The sequence below is a fragment of the Gekko japonicus genome, unplaced genomic scaffold (assembly GCF_001447785.1).
Source record: "Gekko japonicus isolate JY-2015 unplaced genomic scaffold, Gekko_japonicus_V1.1 scaffold3073, whole genome shotgun sequence".
Lineage (NCBI taxonomy): Eukaryota > Metazoa > Chordata > Lepidosauria > Squamata > Gekkonidae > Gekko > Gekko japonicus.
The window spans coordinates 110165-128316 of record NW_015173230.1 but is presented as its reverse complement, the minus strand read 5'-3'; the positions used below and the strand labels follow the sequence as shown (position 1 = coordinate 128316).

The window sequence follows — 18152 nt, the reverse complement described above, 5'->3', positions numbered from 1 at the left end:
GGCCCCGCCAATCCAGAGCGGAGTTCGGACGCGGGCCGGCCAATCGGAGCCCTCGGGCTGCGATTGGCTGCTTCCCGCAGGCGACGCGTGGCCTGATTGGGTCCCCCCTTTTCCCAAGCGGAGAGGCCGAAGGGCGTGAATGGAAGTCGGAGCAGCGGCAGCGGTGGACCCGGGAACTGCCGGGGGGGATGGAGATCCCGCCGGAGCTGCGCGTGGGCTTCATCGGCGCGGGGCGCATGGCTTGCGCGGTGGCCCGGGGGATGCTGCTGGCGGGTAGGTGGGCCGGAGAGCCGCGTGGTGGGCAAGGGGGAGGCGCCTGGCTGCTGCCCTTTCTTTGAAAAGCGGGGCTGCCAACCTCCAGGGGGCACCTGGAGCTCACTGCACAATCCAGCTCAGTGGCCCTGGAGAAAACGGCTGCTTTGGAGGGTGCGCTCTATGTCAGTATACGCTGTGAAGGTTCCTCCCCTCCTGAAACCCCGCCCTCCTCAGGCTCCACCTCCCCAAATCTCCCGGTGTTTCCCAGTCCAGCGCTGGCAGCTTTGGTGAAAAGAGTGGAGCTGTAATGTTGCAATGCTGCCCTGCACGGATCTGTGTGGTGCGGCCTCGTTTTTGAGAGACAGTAAGCAGGACAGTAAGCATGGACGGCTTCAAAAGGGAATTAGATAAGCATATGGAGCAGAGGTCCATCGGTGGCTATTAGCCACAAGGTATAGGTAGGGGCTCTGGGGCAAGTGATGCTCTGTCTTCTTGGTGCTTGGGGGGGTCAACAGTGGGAGGGCTCCTAGTGTCCTGGCCCCACTGCTGGACCTCCTGATGGCACTGGTATTTCTGGCCACTGTGTGACACAGAGTGTTGGACTGGATGGGCCTTTGGCCTGATCCAACATTGGCATCTCTGATGTCCTTATGACCTTATGGATCTGCGGTGGCTCAAGCGGTTAAGACCCTGAACTGCAGGCTGTGGAAGGTCGGTAGTTCAGCAGTTCGAGACCTGTCTCTAGTTCCAGCTCCTGCCAACCTAGCAGTTCGAAAGCAAGAAATTGCAAGTAGATAAATAGGTACCACTTCGGTGGGAAGGGAACAGCGTTCCGTGCGCCTCGGTGTTTAGTCATGCTGGCCACATGACCACGGAGGAGTCTTCGGACAGCGCTGGCTCTTCGGCTTTGAAACGGAGATGAGCACCGCAACCCTAAAGTCGGATTCGACTGGCTTTCGAGCAAGGGGAACCTTTACCTTTAAGCAGGACCTTACGCGGTATTCCAAATGAAGTGGGAAAAGTGCGGGTGGGGCACCAATATGATAAGGGGGCTGGGACACCTTCCCTAGGCTGAAGAGTCTGAGAATTTCCAGTTGGGAAAAGAGACAACTAAAGGGGGGGGGCATGATAGAGGTTTGTCAAATTATGCACGGGGTGGAGAGAGTGGGCAAAGAGGAATTTGTCTCCCTCTCCCAAAATACAAGGACTCGAGGGCATTCAGTGAGGCTGATGGGCAGTAGGTTCAGGACGGACAAAAGGAAGTAATACTTTACACAGACAGTCCTTCAGTCCAGAGGATGCAGTGGTGGCCACAGGAATAGACAGCTTTAAAAGGGGATTAGACAGATTCACGGAGCATCAGTCTCTCAATGGCTGCTCGCCATGGTGACTGAGGGGGGACCTCCTCCACACTCAGAGGCACTAATCCTGTGAATCCCAGAGCCAGGAGGCCACCAGCAGAAGGCCTCGGCCTCTGTGCCCTGTTGCTGGCCCTCCAGAGAAACCGGTGTTGGCCACTGGGTGAGACAGGAGGATGGACTAGATGGACCCTCACTGGACTGATTAGACAGATTCATGGACGATGAATCTATCAATGGCTACTAGCCACGGTGACTGAGGGAAACCTCCACATCCAGGTCCAGAAACCCCCTGAATCCTAGAGCCACAAGGCAACATCAGACGAAGGCCTCGGCCTCTGTGCCCTGTTGTTGGCCCTCCAGAGGAACTGGTTTGCCACTGGGTTGGCTAACACAACCCCCACCGGGTTCTGTATATGAAGTGCTCAGAATTTTATGATGCATACCTGTTGGCTGCTTACCTTTTTATGGCACGTCACTTGGAAGATTAGCAGTCAAACTGTATATGCGTTTAAGTGTGGATAATTTGATAAGCAGTGTTGGAAGTTTTTCTCGTGTTTCTTGTGGCTCTCTGTTTGGACAGTGCAAAATTTACTCCATGTTCAATACGTATTTCCTTGTTTCCTTAACAGGAGAAGTTCAGCCAGGAAACATTCTTGCCAGTGCCCCATCGAACACCAATCTGGACAAGTTCCAGGTAAATGAAGACTCAACAGTGACTGTTGGGCAGAGGATGTGAACCGGAAGGAATGCTACGGATCATTTGTTCTGCCGTCTTGGTTCTCCCCCCGTCCCCTGTATGAGAATCATAGTCAATCACAACAAGAGGTGATTGCCCAACCTATTCCTTCCACACAAAAAATTCCCAGTAGGGCGTGAGTGTGTTTCTGTGCTATTCTTGGTCCCTTTCCTTTCTCAAATATTGTTTGAATGATTTGCCCTTACTTAACATGTGGAGCAGAGCTCCATCAGTGGCTACTAGCCACAAGGTATAGAAGGAACACTCTGTCTTAGTACCACAGTGACGCTCTGTTTTCTTGGTGCTTGGGGGGGGGGCAAGAGTGGGAGGTCTTCTAGAGTTCTGGCCCTACTGGTGGACCTCTTGATGACACCTGGGTTTTGGCCACTGTCGAACACAGAGTATGGACTAGACGGGCCTCTAGCCTGATCTAACATGGCTTCTGTTATGTTCTCTGTGTTCTTGGTCCTATATGTTAGCAAAGTTTATTTGGGTGATGTTTATATTGTTATTACCATTATTAGAAGAAGAGAAGAGATTGGATTTATACCCCACCCTTCACCAAAGGAGTCTCAGAGCGGCTGACAAACTCCTTTCCCTTCCCCTCCCCACAACAGGCACCCTGTGAGGTAGATGGGGCTGAGAGAGCTCTTGACAGAAATGGCTCTTTTTCAAGAACAGCTGTTATCAGAACTGTGGCTTGCCCAAGGTCATCCAGCAGCTGCGAGTGGAGGAGTGGGGAATCAAACCCGGTTCTCCCCGATTAGAGTCCGCGCACATAACCACTACACCAAACTGGCTCTCTCTTAAGCATTTTGCTGGGAGGTGGAAATTTACAAGAGTTGGCAAAACAGTTCAGAGCTTTTAATGCTTTTCTTCATGTGGCGTTGTCTGCATTTTCCCTGCGTACTTTTAATGAAAACATGACAGAATTGTTTTAGCAGTCCAGCATCCCCCATCTTTTCGTTCTGTTGAATTAACCTGCAGGTTTCTTACAGTCCTGATCTTTTACATGTCCAAGTTCAGGGTTTTGGCAGCTGTGCCAGGAAGTCAGAATGGCCACTGCTTGCCCCTGGGCACAGCAACAAAATAGGAGGAGGAGGAGGAGGAGATTGGATTTATACCCCGCCCTTCACTCGGAATCTCAGAGCGGCTTACAAACTCCTTTCCCTTCCCCTCCCCACAACAGGCACCCTGTGAGGTGGGTGGGGCTGAGAGAGCTCTGACAGAAACTGCTCTTTTTCAAGGACAGCTGTGCCAGAGCTTGTGACTGACCCAAGGTCACATCAGCAGGTGCAAGTGGAGGAGTGGGGACTCAAACCCGGTTCTCCCAGATTAGAGTCCGCGCACTTAACCACTACACCAAACAGCTGCCAGAGGAGGCGGAACCAGCCACAACATGGCTCCGAGAGGAAGTGCAGCCAGCCACAAAATGGCTGCTGTTGCTTGCCTTCAGTCACACAGGGAAGATCTCTGTGCAGTGGGGGTAGCTGTTGCTGAACTGACTTTTTCCAAACATCTGTACATCCAGTGAAATATCCAGTGGCCAATCAGAAGCCTTGCCGGACAAAAACCTTTCCTGGCCCCGCCCACTTCCTAAAAATACTTTGCGCACTGGGAAAGAACACGATGGGTGTGATCAGACGGGCTTCTTGATCCAGCGTCCCCACTTCTCCCCTCCGGTTTAAAAAAGTGCGTCCAGACGTCAGAGGAGGTATCCCGCATTGCAGTCATTGCTGACTTTCCTGACACCAGAGAAAGTCTGTGTTTTGTGGACGCTATTGTTACCACCACGCATTTCCAGATGTCTGATCACCGGGGGTTCACGTATGGCACCATTTTTAAAAATTAATTCGCGATATGCGCATTGGTGCACAAGCGCATATTAGACTGGGGGGTGAGCATTGGGTGTCTGATCGTATCACTGTGGAGAGCCAGTTTGGTGTAGTGGTTAAGTGTGCGAACTCTAATCTGGGAGAACCGGGTTTGATTCCCCACTCCTCCACTTGCACCTGCTGGTGTGACCTTGGGTCAGTCACAAGCTCTGGCACAGCTGTCCTTGAAAAAGAGCAGTTTGTGTCAGAGCTCTCTCAGCCCCACCCACCTCACAGGGTGTCTGTTGTGGGGAGGGGAAGGGAAAGGAGTTTGTAAGCTGCTCTGAGACTCCGAGTGAAGGGCGGGGTAGAAATCCAATCTCTTCTTCTTCTTCTTCTAAATAAACCTGGGTAATAGTTGAGGTGTCAACAGCGCTATGATCACACTGTCTGACCCCCACCTATGTTGGGGCCCCCTGGACTAGACCAAGTGCCGGTAAGTTGCAATGTGAGAATTGCTTATCTCGTGCTTTGCTTTCTCTCCCTGTCTGATGAAAGGGTTTTGGCTGCAGAACAACCCACTGTAATGCAGAGGTGCTGAAGAACTGTACCCTGGTGTTCCTGGCAACCAAGCCCCACATCATTCCAGTGGTACTCCGGGAAATTGCTCCTGATGTCACCCCAGATCACATCCTCGTCTCCATGGCAGCTGGAGTCACGCTCCAGACGTTAGAAAAGGTGAGTCCATGAAGGGTGTTCCCATCACTGCCAGGTGCTCATAGAGGTCTATAGCTGGTGTGAGGAGGTCTGGAACACAGTCTCTGGCAAAACACCTGCTTGGTTCAGCCCACGGCATCTCCCGTTTAAAGGATCTCCGCTGCAGGCCTAGGTCTGTCCCTTCTCAGCCAGAACCCTGGAGGGCCTATTCTGTTTTAATTAGATTTTTAGCCTTCCCAGTCTGGACAGAATAAAGTCTCTTTGAAAGCATCTAAAACAGCTTTCTTTATTTTATTACTCATTTACTTCTCTTCCTCCCCCACGGGAACCCAGTGCGGCTTACATCATTCTCCTCTCCTCTTTATTATCCTCACAACAGTCCTGTGAGGTGGGATAGGCTGAGGGCAGGGGTGATTTCCTGCAGGAGCGCACAGGAGTGGAGCTCTGGCAGTAAGGAGGCTAGGGGGCGGGCACATGCAACAAGCCCCGCCCCCTGCTCCCAGCAGCCCTCAGTCGGGCTATGAGGAGCAAGAAGCAGTTAGGTAAGTTGCAGAGCGCCCCCCCCCCCGGCCCACCTTCAGGTACAAGCTCTCCCTCCTCTGTGAGGGCAGATCTGCGTGTGTGTGTCCCCCCCCCATAGGTAGCAATCCAAAACAGTCCAGTGGCACCTTTAAGACCAAGTTTTATTCAGGTACCAGCTCTCCCTCCTCTGTGAGGCACAGATCTGCATGTCCCCCCCTCCAATAGCTAGCAATCCAAAACAGTCCAGTGGAGCCTGAGCGGTGGGTGTTGCCTTCTGACACACACTTCCGGTGATGTCAGGGGGTGTGGCCTATGCGAATAAGTTATGCTAATGAGTTATGCTAATGAGCTCCTGCACCTCTTTTTCTACAAAATGACCCCTGGCTGAGGGTGTGTTCAGTCCAGAGAAGAGGAGGTTGAGGGGGGCGTGATTGCTCTCTTGAAGTCTGTGTCACTCAGAGGAGGGCAGGGAGCTGTTCCTGGTGGCAGCGGAGGAGAGGACTCGCAATCACGGGTTTAAATTAAGAGCGGGAAGGGACCGGCTGGATTTGACGAAAATCTTTTTTACAGTTGAAAGTTGTGCACCAGTGGAATCAGCCGCCTCGGGAGGTGGTGAGCTCCCCCTCCCTGGCCGTCTTCAAGCAGCGGCTGGACAAACACTGGTCAGGGATGCTCTAGGCTAGGCCATCAGTGCTATTAGCCACAAGGTATAGATAGGGGCTCTGGGGCAAGGGATGCTCTGTCTTCTTGGCGCTTGGGGGGGGTCAACAGTGGGAGGGCTTTTAGTGTCCTGGCCCCACTGCTGGACCTCCTGATGGCACCTGATATTTCTGGCCACTGTGTGACCCAGAGTGTTGGACTGGATGGGCCATTGGCCTGGTCCAACATTGGCTTCTGTTATGTTCTTAAGAGCAGCGGTCCATCAGTGGCTATTTGCCACAAGGTATAGATAAGGACTCTCAGGCTGGGGCAAGGGATGCTGTGTATTCTTTGTGCTTGAGGGGGCGGCAACAGTGGGAGGGGCTTCTAATGTCCTGGCCCTACCGGTGGACCTCCTGATGGCACCAGGTATTTCTGGCCACTGTGTGACCCAGAGTGTTGGACTGGATGGGCCATTGGCCTGATCCAACATTGGCGTCTCTTATGTGTTCCCTCGAAGCAGTGTTCCCTCGAAGCTGAGTTAGTGTGAGCTAGCTCACAGGTTTTTAGCTTCCGGCTCACAGATTTTTCTCTTAACGCAGGAAGGATGGCTCCAGAGCAAACTAATGTATGCAGCATCCAAATCGCTCGCTCACAATTTGAATGCCAGTAGCTCACAAGTAGAGGTTTTGCTCACCAGACTCCACAGCTTAGAGGGAGCATTGCTCACAGGGGGTGTCTGTTGTGGGGAGGGGAAGGGAAAGGCGTTTGTAAGCCGCTCTGAGACACCTTTTGGCCGTGAAGGGCGGGGTATAAATCCAATCTCTCCTTCTCTTCTTCTTCTAAGTAATAAATATATTCAAACTCAGGCATGTTTCTCATCTGCCAACTTCCTAAAGATGTGCAAAATCTGGGTGCGGAGGAATCCCCCACAGGCTTGGGACAAGTCTGTGAAATCTGCTAGATCAAGCCGGATCCTTGCGAGTTCTTCTGAAATGTTTCCAACGTGTCTCTCTGCGCCTCCTCAATGCCTCCTTCTGTCCCGCACAGCTGCTGCCTGCCAGGACCAAGGTGCTCCGGGTGATGCCCAATCTCCCCTGCGTGGTCCAGTCAGGCGCTATCGTGCTGGCCCGGGGAACCTGCGCGGCTGATCCGGACGCAGCCTTGCTGAAGAGCTTGCTGTCTCCTTGCGGGCTGTGTGAAGAGGCGCCCGAGTCCCACATTGACATTCACACCGGACTGAGTGGCAGCGGAGTTGCCTACGTGAGTGCCACTTGTGCTGGGTCCTAGCTGACTGGTTTCTTGGCTTGGAAAAAGTCGAGCTTTTAGTCCACTTTGGTGTCGTGGTTAAGTGCGCGGACTCTAATCTGGGGGAACCGGGTTTGATTCCCCCACTCCTCCACTTGCAGCTGCTGGATGACCTTGGGCAAGCCACAGTTCTGTCGGAGCTGTTCTCTCAAGGACAGTCCTGGAAAGAGCTCTCTCAGCCCCACCTCCCTCACAGGGTGTCTGTTGTGGGGAGGGGAAGGGAAAGGAGTTTGTAAGCCGCTCTGAGACTCCTAGTGAAGGGCGGGGTATGTCCAATCCCCCCCCCCCCAGTGATAAGAGGACTGGATTTTCATGCACCATAGCCCAAGTACAGATCACACCACTTGCAGGGAAAGATGGGACCGCAGGGTAGATAAAAGGCTTTGCGGAGGGGCCGTGACTCAGTGGTAGAGCATCTGCTTGGCATGCTGAAGGTCCCAGTTTCAACCCCTGGCATCGCCAGTTTAAAGGACCAGGCAGTAGGTGTGTAATGATTCCATGTTTTGGTGTGTGTGTTCCTTTAAATGTTTAGTTTGACTGCAGTACTGTAAGAAGAGTGATAGAGGGAGACAAGTGTGATTTTGATTGGCCAAGGACTGAGTGTGGGAGGAGGGGTGTCTCTGAGAGGAATCTGTGTGTGTGCCTATGAGGAGATTGTGTGTGTGAAGTTTGAAGAGTGAACATAGTCTGTGTGACTATAGGATTTGGAGTCTATTTCTGAGTGAATAAGACCAACAGTTTAGTCTGTGTGACTAAGAGAGTTGATTCTATTCTGTGTGAATAAAACAGAGAGACTAGCCTATGTGACGATATATATGAGAGCGTATACTGAGTGTATAAGCCTAGTTTGAGAAACTGTTTATAGCACCAAGCTTTGCCAGTGGTATTTACAAGTCCCTTTCTTCAGCAACTGTTCAAATTAACCAGAAACCTATTTTGTTCTTTATTAAATAAATCAATTTTTGTTTAAACTTATCCCAGAAATGTCCTTCCTCAGGGCCACATAGTCCTCTGAAGTGCCCAGACCCTGGGTCATACTACCAAAAGAGAGAGAATTGGAATTTTTAATTCCTGGTGGCAGCAGAAAACTACCCAATTTATAGACACAGAGACTGTTTAAGGGTAAAACCGTTTCCCCAAATAGCAAGACAACTTGAATGCCGGCAGCTCACAAAGTAGAATCTTTGCTCACAGGACTCCACAGCTTAGAGGGAACATTGCTCACAACTTTCATGCCAGTAGCTCACAAGGTAGAATTTTTGCTCACAGGACTCCACAGCTTAGAGGGAGCATTTGCTGTGATCACCAATTTTGAAGTTGTATTATTGTGTTTAAAAATTTAATCATATTTATTGTTATCTGCCCTAAGCCCACTTGCGGGAAGGGCGAGCTACAAATATGAAAAAATTAAAAAATACTTCATTTTTTCCTAGTTGTATGTTTGCAGAGTGTTTGTTTGTTCAGTGTCTTTGTAATTTTATTGTTTGAAGTTAAATGGTTGTTTCTATAAAATTTTTTAAAAATTAAGTTATATAAAAATAAAAATAATAGCCACTGAGCTGTATTCTGGACCACACCCTCAAGCACCCCCCAGGCCGAATTAGGGTCCCCTCTGCGGCTTCCTTTTTGCCCTGAAAATTCTCATTGCTTTTCTTCCCCCACGCCATCCCACAGGTCTACACGTTTGCTGAAGCGCTGGCTGACGGTGCAGTGAAGATGGGGATGCCGTGGGCCATGGCCAATAAGATCGCAGCCCAGACGCTTTTGGTAAGGTCAGAGGCCTCTCCTCCGATTGCAGCCAAGCCCGTGTCCCCCACCCAGCTTAGGATCATTAGCTGGTTTGATTGTTTCTCTTTCATTCGAAGCCAAGGGTCTCCCAACATGGCGCCCACCCACTAAGAAGATGGGTGGGGCCAAGTCGTGCTCAACCAGCAGGGCTTCTGATTGGTCACTGGAGAGCTAATTGGTTGTTCGTATTAAAATAGCGTTGTTTCAGCGGAAGCCGCCACCAGTATTGGTTTTAATATGTTGTCGAAGGCTTTCACAGCTGGAGTTCATTAGTTGTTGTAGATTTTCCGGGCTGCATGTTCTTGCTATTGTGGGGAGGGGCTGTTTTCCCTTTAAATTGTACTCTGTGAAGTCCTTGCTTACAGGGGAAATGGTTTTCCCTTTAATTCACACTTTGTATAAACTTGGTAGTTTCTGCTGCCACCAGGAATTAAAATTTCCAAATTTCTCTCCTTTGGTAGCGTGACCCAGGGTCTGGGCCTGGACTATGTGGCCCTGAGGAAGGACTGTACTGAATTTTGGGATATATTTGAACAAAAATGGATTTATTGAAATAAGAACAAATTAGGTTTCTGGAAAAAGGAACTTGTAAAATATAACTAGCAAGCTTGGTGTCGCACACAGTCTCTTAGATGCTAAAATTCTACTCTGACAGGATTCTCTCTTTCTCATATACGTAGCCAAACTGGCTTAAACTCTTTGACTTTTCCACACAAGATAAAACATTGGTCTAGCCACACAGTTTAGACACAGCTCGTTTATTTTCCTTATAGACTCTCTCACAAAACTTTTAGAGTTCCACAGACTCTCTTTAAAGCTTTTCACACTTCACTCTCCAAAGACACACAGACAGAACACTGTCATAAAACACACACACACAGATTCCTAACATTTAAAGGAACACACACACATCAAAACAAGGAATCATTACAGGCATCCCTACTGTTCCCAGTTGTCAAAATTCTGAACATGCCCACGAGCTCAATGAGATTTGGGATCCTCTGGTTAGGTCTTCAACACAGGCTACGTTCCTAAGAATTTATAGGTCAAAGATGGGGCAGGTTTTGGATGAACTTGTCATCCTCACAGTGCTGTGACTGGTATCCTTCTGTCATGTGATCAGTCTCTCTTTTCCTGTTTGCTTCAGTTTGAAGCGACTCTCTAGGAGCCAGTTTGGTGTAACGGTTAAGTGTGTGGACTCTGATCTGGGAGAACCGGGTTTGATTCCCCACTCCTCCACTTGCACCTGCTGGATGACCTTGGGCAAGCCATAGTTCTGTTTTTTTGGTTCTTGAAAAAAAGCAATTTCTGTCAGAGCTCTCTGAGCCCCACCGACCTCACAGGGTGTCTGTTGTGGGGAGGGGAAGGAGTTTGTAAGCTGCTCTGAGACTCCTTTGGGTAGTGAAGGGTGGGGTATAAATCCAACCTCTTCTCTTCTTCTCTCTTGGTTTGCTGTAGAACTATTTACCTTTGCTGGCGAGTTCTTGTTGCATAAAGTGCTCCAGAGTTCCAGCTTCTAATGTTCCCTTGACCCCATCTATCCCAGTGGGGCAACTGGTCCGAACAGCGTACCGTTCGTTTTCAGGCTGAAGGTTAGGAGTGTCTCATATCACAGCCACCAGCACAGCCCTTTCCCAATATGCACATCTCCGTTTCTTCCAGGGAGCAGCCCGGATGATCCTAGACACCGGCGAGCACCCGGCGGCCTTGAGAAATGCCGTCTGTACGCCAGGGGGCACAACCATCCACGCACTGCATGAGCTGGAGAAAGGAGCCCTGCGATCTACGGTTATGAACGCTGTAGAGGCCGGCACCAACCGGGCCCGGGAGTTGGGCAAGAGATAGAAGGCGACGGGGATGCAGTGGTCTCGCCTAGAAATGTGAAGGCCCGGAAAAAACCCGGAAAAATTCAGAAAAAAACCGTCCCGTCCCCCCCCCCCCGTTTTTTTCCTGAAGCCTTTTTTTGTTTTTTTCTGAAAAAATTGAAAAAAAGAAAAAAGAAAAGAAACTGATTATGGAACATTTTTAAATTGATTATGGAACGTTTTATTTTAACATGATGAATAAAATATTTTAAGACAAGGTGTTCAAATATTCCAAATCATTTCTTATATATATATATATATGGTATCAGATTGATCTAATTTCTGTGCACTGAGGACAAGCAAGTCCTAGGTTACAAACTGAACTCTCCAATGCAAGAACAAGATGCATTTCTTCCTTTAGGAGGTGCTATTGACAGAAGAAAATAAAAAGGTTTCAGTTTTGTTCTTGCATGTGGGTGGGTATTCTGTTTGTAATAATTGTTAATAAATCAATAAATTGTTTGGATACACTATATTTTTAATATGCTAGTTGTGATAATTTCATGCCAAGTAAAAATGTCCATAGTCATATTTTATGTTCCTAAAGTAACAGAATGACTTTCAATCTACAAAAAAGAAATGCTAATGTAGCATTTTTTTCAATTTTTCCGAAAATTTCCGTTTCCCCCCCCAAAAAACTGGAGCTTCAAAATTTCCGGAAATTTTACATCTCTAGTCTCGCCTGAGCGCTGCGGGTTTAGGAACTCCCCTTTCCCGACCAAGGACAAAAGTGCTCGGGAGGTGGAATTACCTTCCTGGGATGTACAGCTGAAATGTAAATGATGCTGAAAGAACACTGGAAGGGAGGCAGAGATGGGAGCTCTGGTTCTGAGGCAGTGGAGAACTGGACTAATTGTTCAGAACTCCTGCACTGGAGAATTCATGCCTAATAAACATGGGCTGCAGCCCTTAGTAATCACTGCTGATCGCCCGATTGCATCTGCCTGCTTTTCTTTTGAGTTGTTCTAGGCTATGTAGGAGAAGCTGTCTGCTGTAGTTCCTATCTTATTTTATGCCCCACCTTTTCTTCCCAAGGGGGGCCCAAAGAGGCTTAAAGCATTCATAGAATCATAGAATGTTAGAGTTGGAAGGGACCTTGCAGGTCATCTAGTCCAACCCCCTGCACTCTGCAGGAACAGAGCTGAAAGAGAGCCCCACAACAGACCCGAAAGATGGTCGTCCAGCCTCCGCTTGAAAGCGTCCAGCGGAGGAGCATCCACCACCTCCCGAGGCAGTCTGTTCCACTGCTCAACCACTCTGACAGTTAGGAAGTCTATCCTGATATTTAGCCGGTATCGACTCCCTTGTAATTTCCACCCATTAGATCTAGCTTTGCAATCTGGAGCAAGTGAGAATAGATCCGCTCCATCTTCTACATGACAGCCCTTCAGATACTTGAAGGCTGCAATCATGTCCCCTCGAAGCCTTCTCTTTCCCAGGCTAAACAGACCCAACTCTTCCAGCCTTTCCTCATAAAACTTGGATTCCAACCCTCTCACCATCCTGGTTGCCCTCTTCTGGACACGCTCGAGCTTGTCAACACCCTTCCTAAAATGTGGTGCCCAAAACTGGACACAGGACTCCAGGTGAGGCCTGACCATAGCAGAATAGAGCGGAACCACCACCTCCCGTGATCTGGACGCAATGCTTCTGTTGATGCAGCCTAAGATTGCATTAGCTTTCTTCGCAGTCACATCACACTGCAGGCTCATGTTTAGCTTGTAATCAACCAGAACAACTAGATCCCTTTCACATGTGCTGCTGTCAAGCCAAGTCCCTCCCATTTCTCCTGTTTCATCCTCACAACTACCCTGTGAGGTAGCTTAGATTGAGTGTGTGACTGGTCAGGTCACTCAGCAGACTTCTGTGGCAGAGTGGGGATCTGAACCTAGGTCTCCCAGATCCTAGGGTGACATAATTTATTAAATTTATACCCTGCCCTACCCCCAAAAATGGGCTGCACCATAAAAACAAGGGAGCAGGTGCACCATAAAAACAAGTAACCTGGTCTGTTCTTATAGGCATGCACAAACTGCAGAGGTAATATGGGTGCTATTACCGCACAAGTTTTAAAAATAAAAACTAGAGTAACATGCATCCTGGCTTATGCTTTGGAGAAAGTGACTGGTATTTCATAAGAATATAAGAGAAGCCATGTAGGATGATGTCCAACACTCCACTCTGTGTTACTCTGGCCAAAACCCAGTGGCCATCAGGAGGTCCACCAGCAGAGCCAGAACTCCAGAAGACCTCCCACAGTTGCCCCCTAAGCAGCAAGACAAGAATAACGGGCATCCATGGCCCAGGCAGAATGTTCCTTGTGGCTAATAGCCACTGATGGACCTCTGCTCCCTGTTTCTCCAACCCACTCTTGAAGCTGCCTATGCTTGTAGCCGCCCGCCACCACTTCCTGCAGCAGGGAATTCTACAGGTTCATGACTTCGGGTGAAGAAGGACTTCTTTTTATCTATCCTAAGCCTACTGCTTGTTCCTTTCATTGAACGTCCATGAGTTTCCTAAGGAGGTAGGCAACAACCAGGGTCCGGCTTACCTAAGGGACCGCCTCTTTCCGTATGTTCCCTCAAGATCACTGCGATCACGGAATCTCCATCTCCTGGAAGTCCCAGGTCCCCGAAGTGTGAAGTTTGCCCAAACTAAGGCCAGGGTGTTTTCGGTGGCGGCTCCTACCTGGTGGAACAAGCTCCCGGAGGAGATCCGGGCCCTGCGGGACCTTGTACAGTCCGCAGGGCCTGCAAGACGGAGCTCTTCCGCCAGGCCTTTGAGTAGGAGCCGCCGCCGCCACTATTCCACCACTGAGATTCCATCATCCATCTACCCCATTATTGGGAGAGTAGATGTCGCCCGGCAGAGATGGGGAGAATATCATTCCTGGTGCTCACGTCATTAAAAAAAAGTCAGCCACCAATGTGGAACGTTGCGCATCTTGGTGATTTTATGTAGATTATTAGAGCACCGATTTTATTATGTATGCAATATTGTTCTACTGTTTTAAATTTTAAATTCGGCATTGGCGCTTGTTAGCCGCCCTGAGCCGTTGGGTAGGGCAGGATATAAATCCCAAAATAAATAAATAAATAAATAAACTCACTGGAATCAGTGAACTGGGACAACTGAGCATTGGAAACAAATATCTACTTGAACAGACAGCATTCTGATTGAGTTTCTGTTAACATCCCCATTCCAGCAAAATGGACACCCTTCGGGAGAACTCTCTCTCTGCCTAGCAGAGAAGATGCAGTTCATATTTGTGTCTGTAGTCCACGTTTCTGTAACTTCACTTTAATTCCTTCTCTGAGATTTTTTTTTTTTTACTTTTGAAAAGCTTCCATGTTACAAGAGCTGCCTTGGCTGGCATAACTACTGATATATCCTTGACAAGTTGTGCCAGTGCAGGACACCACCTGCCGTTGATTAATCCCATCCAGTGCGTGTCAGAAAGGTACTGTCTTAAACGAGAGACAAAGAGAATAATTGAGAAGCCAATTCGCGAACAGGCATGTAACAATCATCAGCCCTTCTCACAAGCTAAGTTCCTTACAAAATTAAACAATTGCTTTCTAACATGTTGGCGAAACCAGGCAGGAACAGCTTTCACCTGTCCTCTTTGCTCTGAGCATGAATTTGCTGTCTCCTGGACCAACTGTGCTTTCAGGTAGTGGCTGAATTAGACACTGGTTTTCTACAGCACTTCACCATCCCATCTTAGGGACGAGTTTCTTGTTTGCATTGCATGCTGTTAGTCCCCCTGCCAAAAGACTTCTTCCAACTGCTTTCCCCTGGCCCCCCAAAAGCTCTCTAAATACACTGCGCAGGATAAAAAGTAGAGACATCACCCTGCCAACAAAAGTCCGCATGGTCAAAGCAATGGTATTCCCAGTAGTCATGTATGGCTGTGAGAGTTGGACTATAAGGAAGGCCGAGTGCCGAAGAATAGATTCTTTTGAACTATGGTGCTGGAGAAGACTCTTGAGAGTCCCTTGGACTGCCAGGAGATCAAATCAGTCAATCCTAAAAGAAATCAACCCTGACTGTTCCCTGGAAGGCCAGATAATGAAACTGAAGCTCAAAGCCTTTGGCCACCCAATGAGAAGGAAGCACTCACTGGAGAAGACCCTGATGCTGGGAAAGATTGAAGGTCAAAGAAGACGGGGACGGCAAAGGATGAGATGGTTAGACAGTGTCATAGATGCAATGAACATGAAGTTGAGCAAACTTCAGAGGACGGCGGAAGACCGGAAGGCCTGGCGTGATGTGGTCCATGGGGTCGCGAAGAGTCGGACTCGACTGTGCGACTGAACAACAACAACAACAACAAATACACTGCAAGATTTGAGACTTTTTGCATCCTGGAGAACTTCCAACTGTAAGTCTGGGAAAGGGGGAAATCCAAATTTCATCCTCCAGGGAAAGTATTCAGAAGAGACATCTGCTGTATCAATATCTAAATATATCACGAGGATGACAAGTCAGAACTGGGCCTTCGGTGACCTGTCTTTAAATATGAGCCTGCCTTTTTCTCACATGCCCCACCTCTGTTGGAATGCTGTCTTCTAATATTTTCTCTTTTTGACCCTTGAAATTGCGGCAGCTCTTCTAAATCTGGCTCAAATACATGTAGTCTTCTACACTGGTCACTGTTCCCTCTAAGCTGAGTTAGTGTGAGCTAGCTCACAGTTGTTTAGCCTCCAGCTCACACATTTTTGTCTTCACTCAGGGAGGATGGCTCCAGAGCAAACTAATTGATGCAGCGGCCAAATCGCTCGCTCACAACTTTAATGCCGATAGCTCACAAAGTAGAATTTTTGCCCACAAGACTCCACAGCTTAGAGGGAGCATTGGTCTCGGTCTACCTGTTGGAGCCCTTTCTTCTCAAGCCAACTCTGGGTGGGTTTAGTTGATCCTTTGGAGGGACAGCTGTATAGCACACCCCCTCCAGGGCCACAAATTACCCCCTGAAATGACAAATAGCCTTAAAGTGCTGGAGTTTAGTACAGCCAAGCTCAGGGAGAGGGTGCAGTCCACAAGGGGGATGCAAATACCCTGTTTTGCTCTCATCGCTTGGCTGAAGTGTACGAGCTCCTGCTAGAAGTTAGGAGTTCACAGCACAACCCTTGGCTGCCGCGCAGAGAGGCGATTTTCTTCCTCAGCCTGAGAAGCAGGTGCAATAGCAGGGTTAGCTCACCTGCTCTGGCCCTTGCTGAGGACCAGGGACAGGTAGTTGGCAGAGCCGCTAGGCCAGGCTGATGAAGGCACGAAGCTGTACCAGCTTCTGGGGCCCGACTTGCCAGCGATCCTGGATAGCTTCCTGGGACGTGGGCACTGGAAGATCCTCGCCTTCCTTCAACTCCCTGATCTCCTCCCCCTGTCACCCCATCCCCCACACCTTCGCAACACAAAGATCCCTCCTCCCCTTCCCCTATGTCCGTGACCGTGTCATCCACATGGAGCCAATCCGCCACCTCTTTCGGAACTAGGCGCTTGCCAATAGGAGCAGTCAGAGAAGTGAGGTCGCCAAGGATGGAGCTGTCCGCGTTGTTAGGGACCTCCCCTAGTTCTTCCTTCTCTCCAGGGCAAGGCTCAAAGGCTGCCCGTAAGCCAAGGAGCATTTCTCAATGGTGCCTGCGGGAATCAGATCCCAAGAGAAGGCCGCAAGGTTTAGCATGTCCTTGAGGAAGTTGTGGCTGAAGTCCACCAGCCAACCTGTGCCAAGTTGATCCGACTCCTCCGAGTTCCTTTCTCCCGCCGCGCACAAAGCAGCCAGCCGGAGCAATTCCCGCTTGTATACCTGCTTGAAGGCGGACACCATGCCTTGCCACAGCGGGGCAGAGAGGTGGCCCCCTCCTCCCGGCGAGTCCCTTGCCATCTTGGAAAGAAAGAGGGCTCGGATGGAATCGTCTGGAGTCTGCAGCTGGGGCAGATCCCCAGAGCCACCACAAACAGACGGAGGGGGGCAACTGAGCAGTAGCACGGCTCTCTGTTGGAGACCATTACGGCGCAGGAAACTTTTCACGTCGGGCACAAAGTCTTCGAAGAACCAGAGGCAGAGCAGGGCAGGGCCAAGGTGGGCCTGGGCGCCGTAGCGATAGCAAACTGGGAGTTTCTCTCGATCATGGCGATGGAGCCAGCGGGCCTCCTGCTCCTCTCCCACTACAAGGGGCTTCAGCTTGTGAGAGCCAGTGAGGTTGGCAGCTAGCAGGACCACGACACGATCTTTTACCCGCGGCTGGGAATGTGCAGGAGGCTGTGAGCGATCACAAGTCCTCAGTGCTCGGACTTGGCCCGGCAGCAGCTTCCAGTAGAGCCTGGTAATGCTGGTGTTGTAGATCTGCTCAACGTGGTAGCCTCCTCTGTCAGAGGGGTTCGTGTCCGGTGATGGAAGAGGATCAGAGAAGGCTGAAGAGATTAGAACTGACTCTGCTGTGGCTTTCAGGGCAGGGCTGTTGCCCACGGTGCCAACGCAGTCCCCTGTCTCACGGTAAATGCGTTGGCTGGAGATGCCGTGTCTCTTTTGCCATCGCCAAACCCACCCGTGGCTGGCCTTAAAGGAGCACTCGGGGCCGTAGATCTGCCTGGCAAAGGCTTCTTCTTGGGCCTGGATGATGGGACCCGAGAGGGGGATGCCGTGCTAACGCCGGGTGAGGAACCAGGTGTAGACAGCCCGGTCGATGGCCTCCTCGTTGGCCAGGCACATCTTATTGCTGTGGGTGCCCACCTCCCTGCCCAGCTGGTCCAAGAACCAGCACAGCTTCCGCTCATCTTTCAGCCAGCCGCGCAGGGTGCCGCCGGGCACCCCGAAGTCTCGGCACACGGAGGCCTGCCGCTCGCCTTCCTTGACCCGTTGGATGGCCCGCAGCTTGTCTTTGATGGAGTAGGCCCGGCGGAAAGCCATCTTTGACGCAGATGGCGGGGAGGGAGCAGAGATCCCACTGCTGCCACCATCCCGAGGAGAATCACTGCGCCGGTGCAGATATTGCGGAGCCGGCGACTCCTCCAGGGACTCATCTGATGCTGCTAGGGCCACCAGTTCTCCAAGCAGAGCTGGTTCCTCCTCCAAACTCTTTTTCTCTGGGGGGAGCAGAGCATCTTGCCCCGCCCCCCAGCCATGCCGGCCCCCTCCCACTTGTCT

General features: G+C 50.2%; 2 protein-coding genes across 2 annotated transcripts; one reads left to right on the top strand and one right to left on the bottom strand.

The window, feature by feature from the left end:
* Nucleotides 1–147: 147 nt before the first annotated feature.
* Nucleotides 148–11072, top strand: PYCRL (pyrroline-5-carboxylate reductase-like). The gene is made up of 6 exons (XM_015422750.1): nt 148–273; nt 2246–2310; nt 4725–4904; nt 7095–7307; nt 9027–9119; nt 10803–11072. Exons 1-6 carry the CDS (start codon nt 189–191, stop codon nt 10983–10985), a joined length of 819 nt encoding a protein of 272 aa, XP_015278236.1. The 5' UTR covers nt 148–188; the 3' UTR covers nt 10986–11072.
* Nucleotides 11073–16574: 5502 nt separating this feature from the next.
* TIGD5 (tigger transposable element derived 5) lies at nt 16575–17915 on the bottom strand. The gene is given in 1 exon segment (XM_015422743.1): nt 16575–17915. A coding segment is annotated over 1 exon segment (1341 nt).
* Nucleotides 17916–18152: the final 237 nt, after the last annotated feature.

What these genes read in the sequence shown, in the direction of transcription:
- PYCRL (XM_015422750.1), top strand. Translation starts at nt 189, where the DNA reads ATGGAGATCCCGCCGGAGCTGCGCGTGGGCTTCATCGGCGCGGGGCGC. An exon ending in CCGGGGGATGCTGCTGGCGG is followed by an intron (nt 274 to 2,245) that starts GTAGGTGGGCCG and finishes TTTCCTTAACAG; the next exon opens with GAGAAGTTCAGCCAGGAAAC. An exon ending in GTGGCAGCGGAGTTGCCTAC is followed by an intron (nt 7,308 to 9,026) that starts GTGAGTGCCACT and finishes GCCATCCCACAG; the next exon opens with GTCTACACGTTTGCTGAAGC.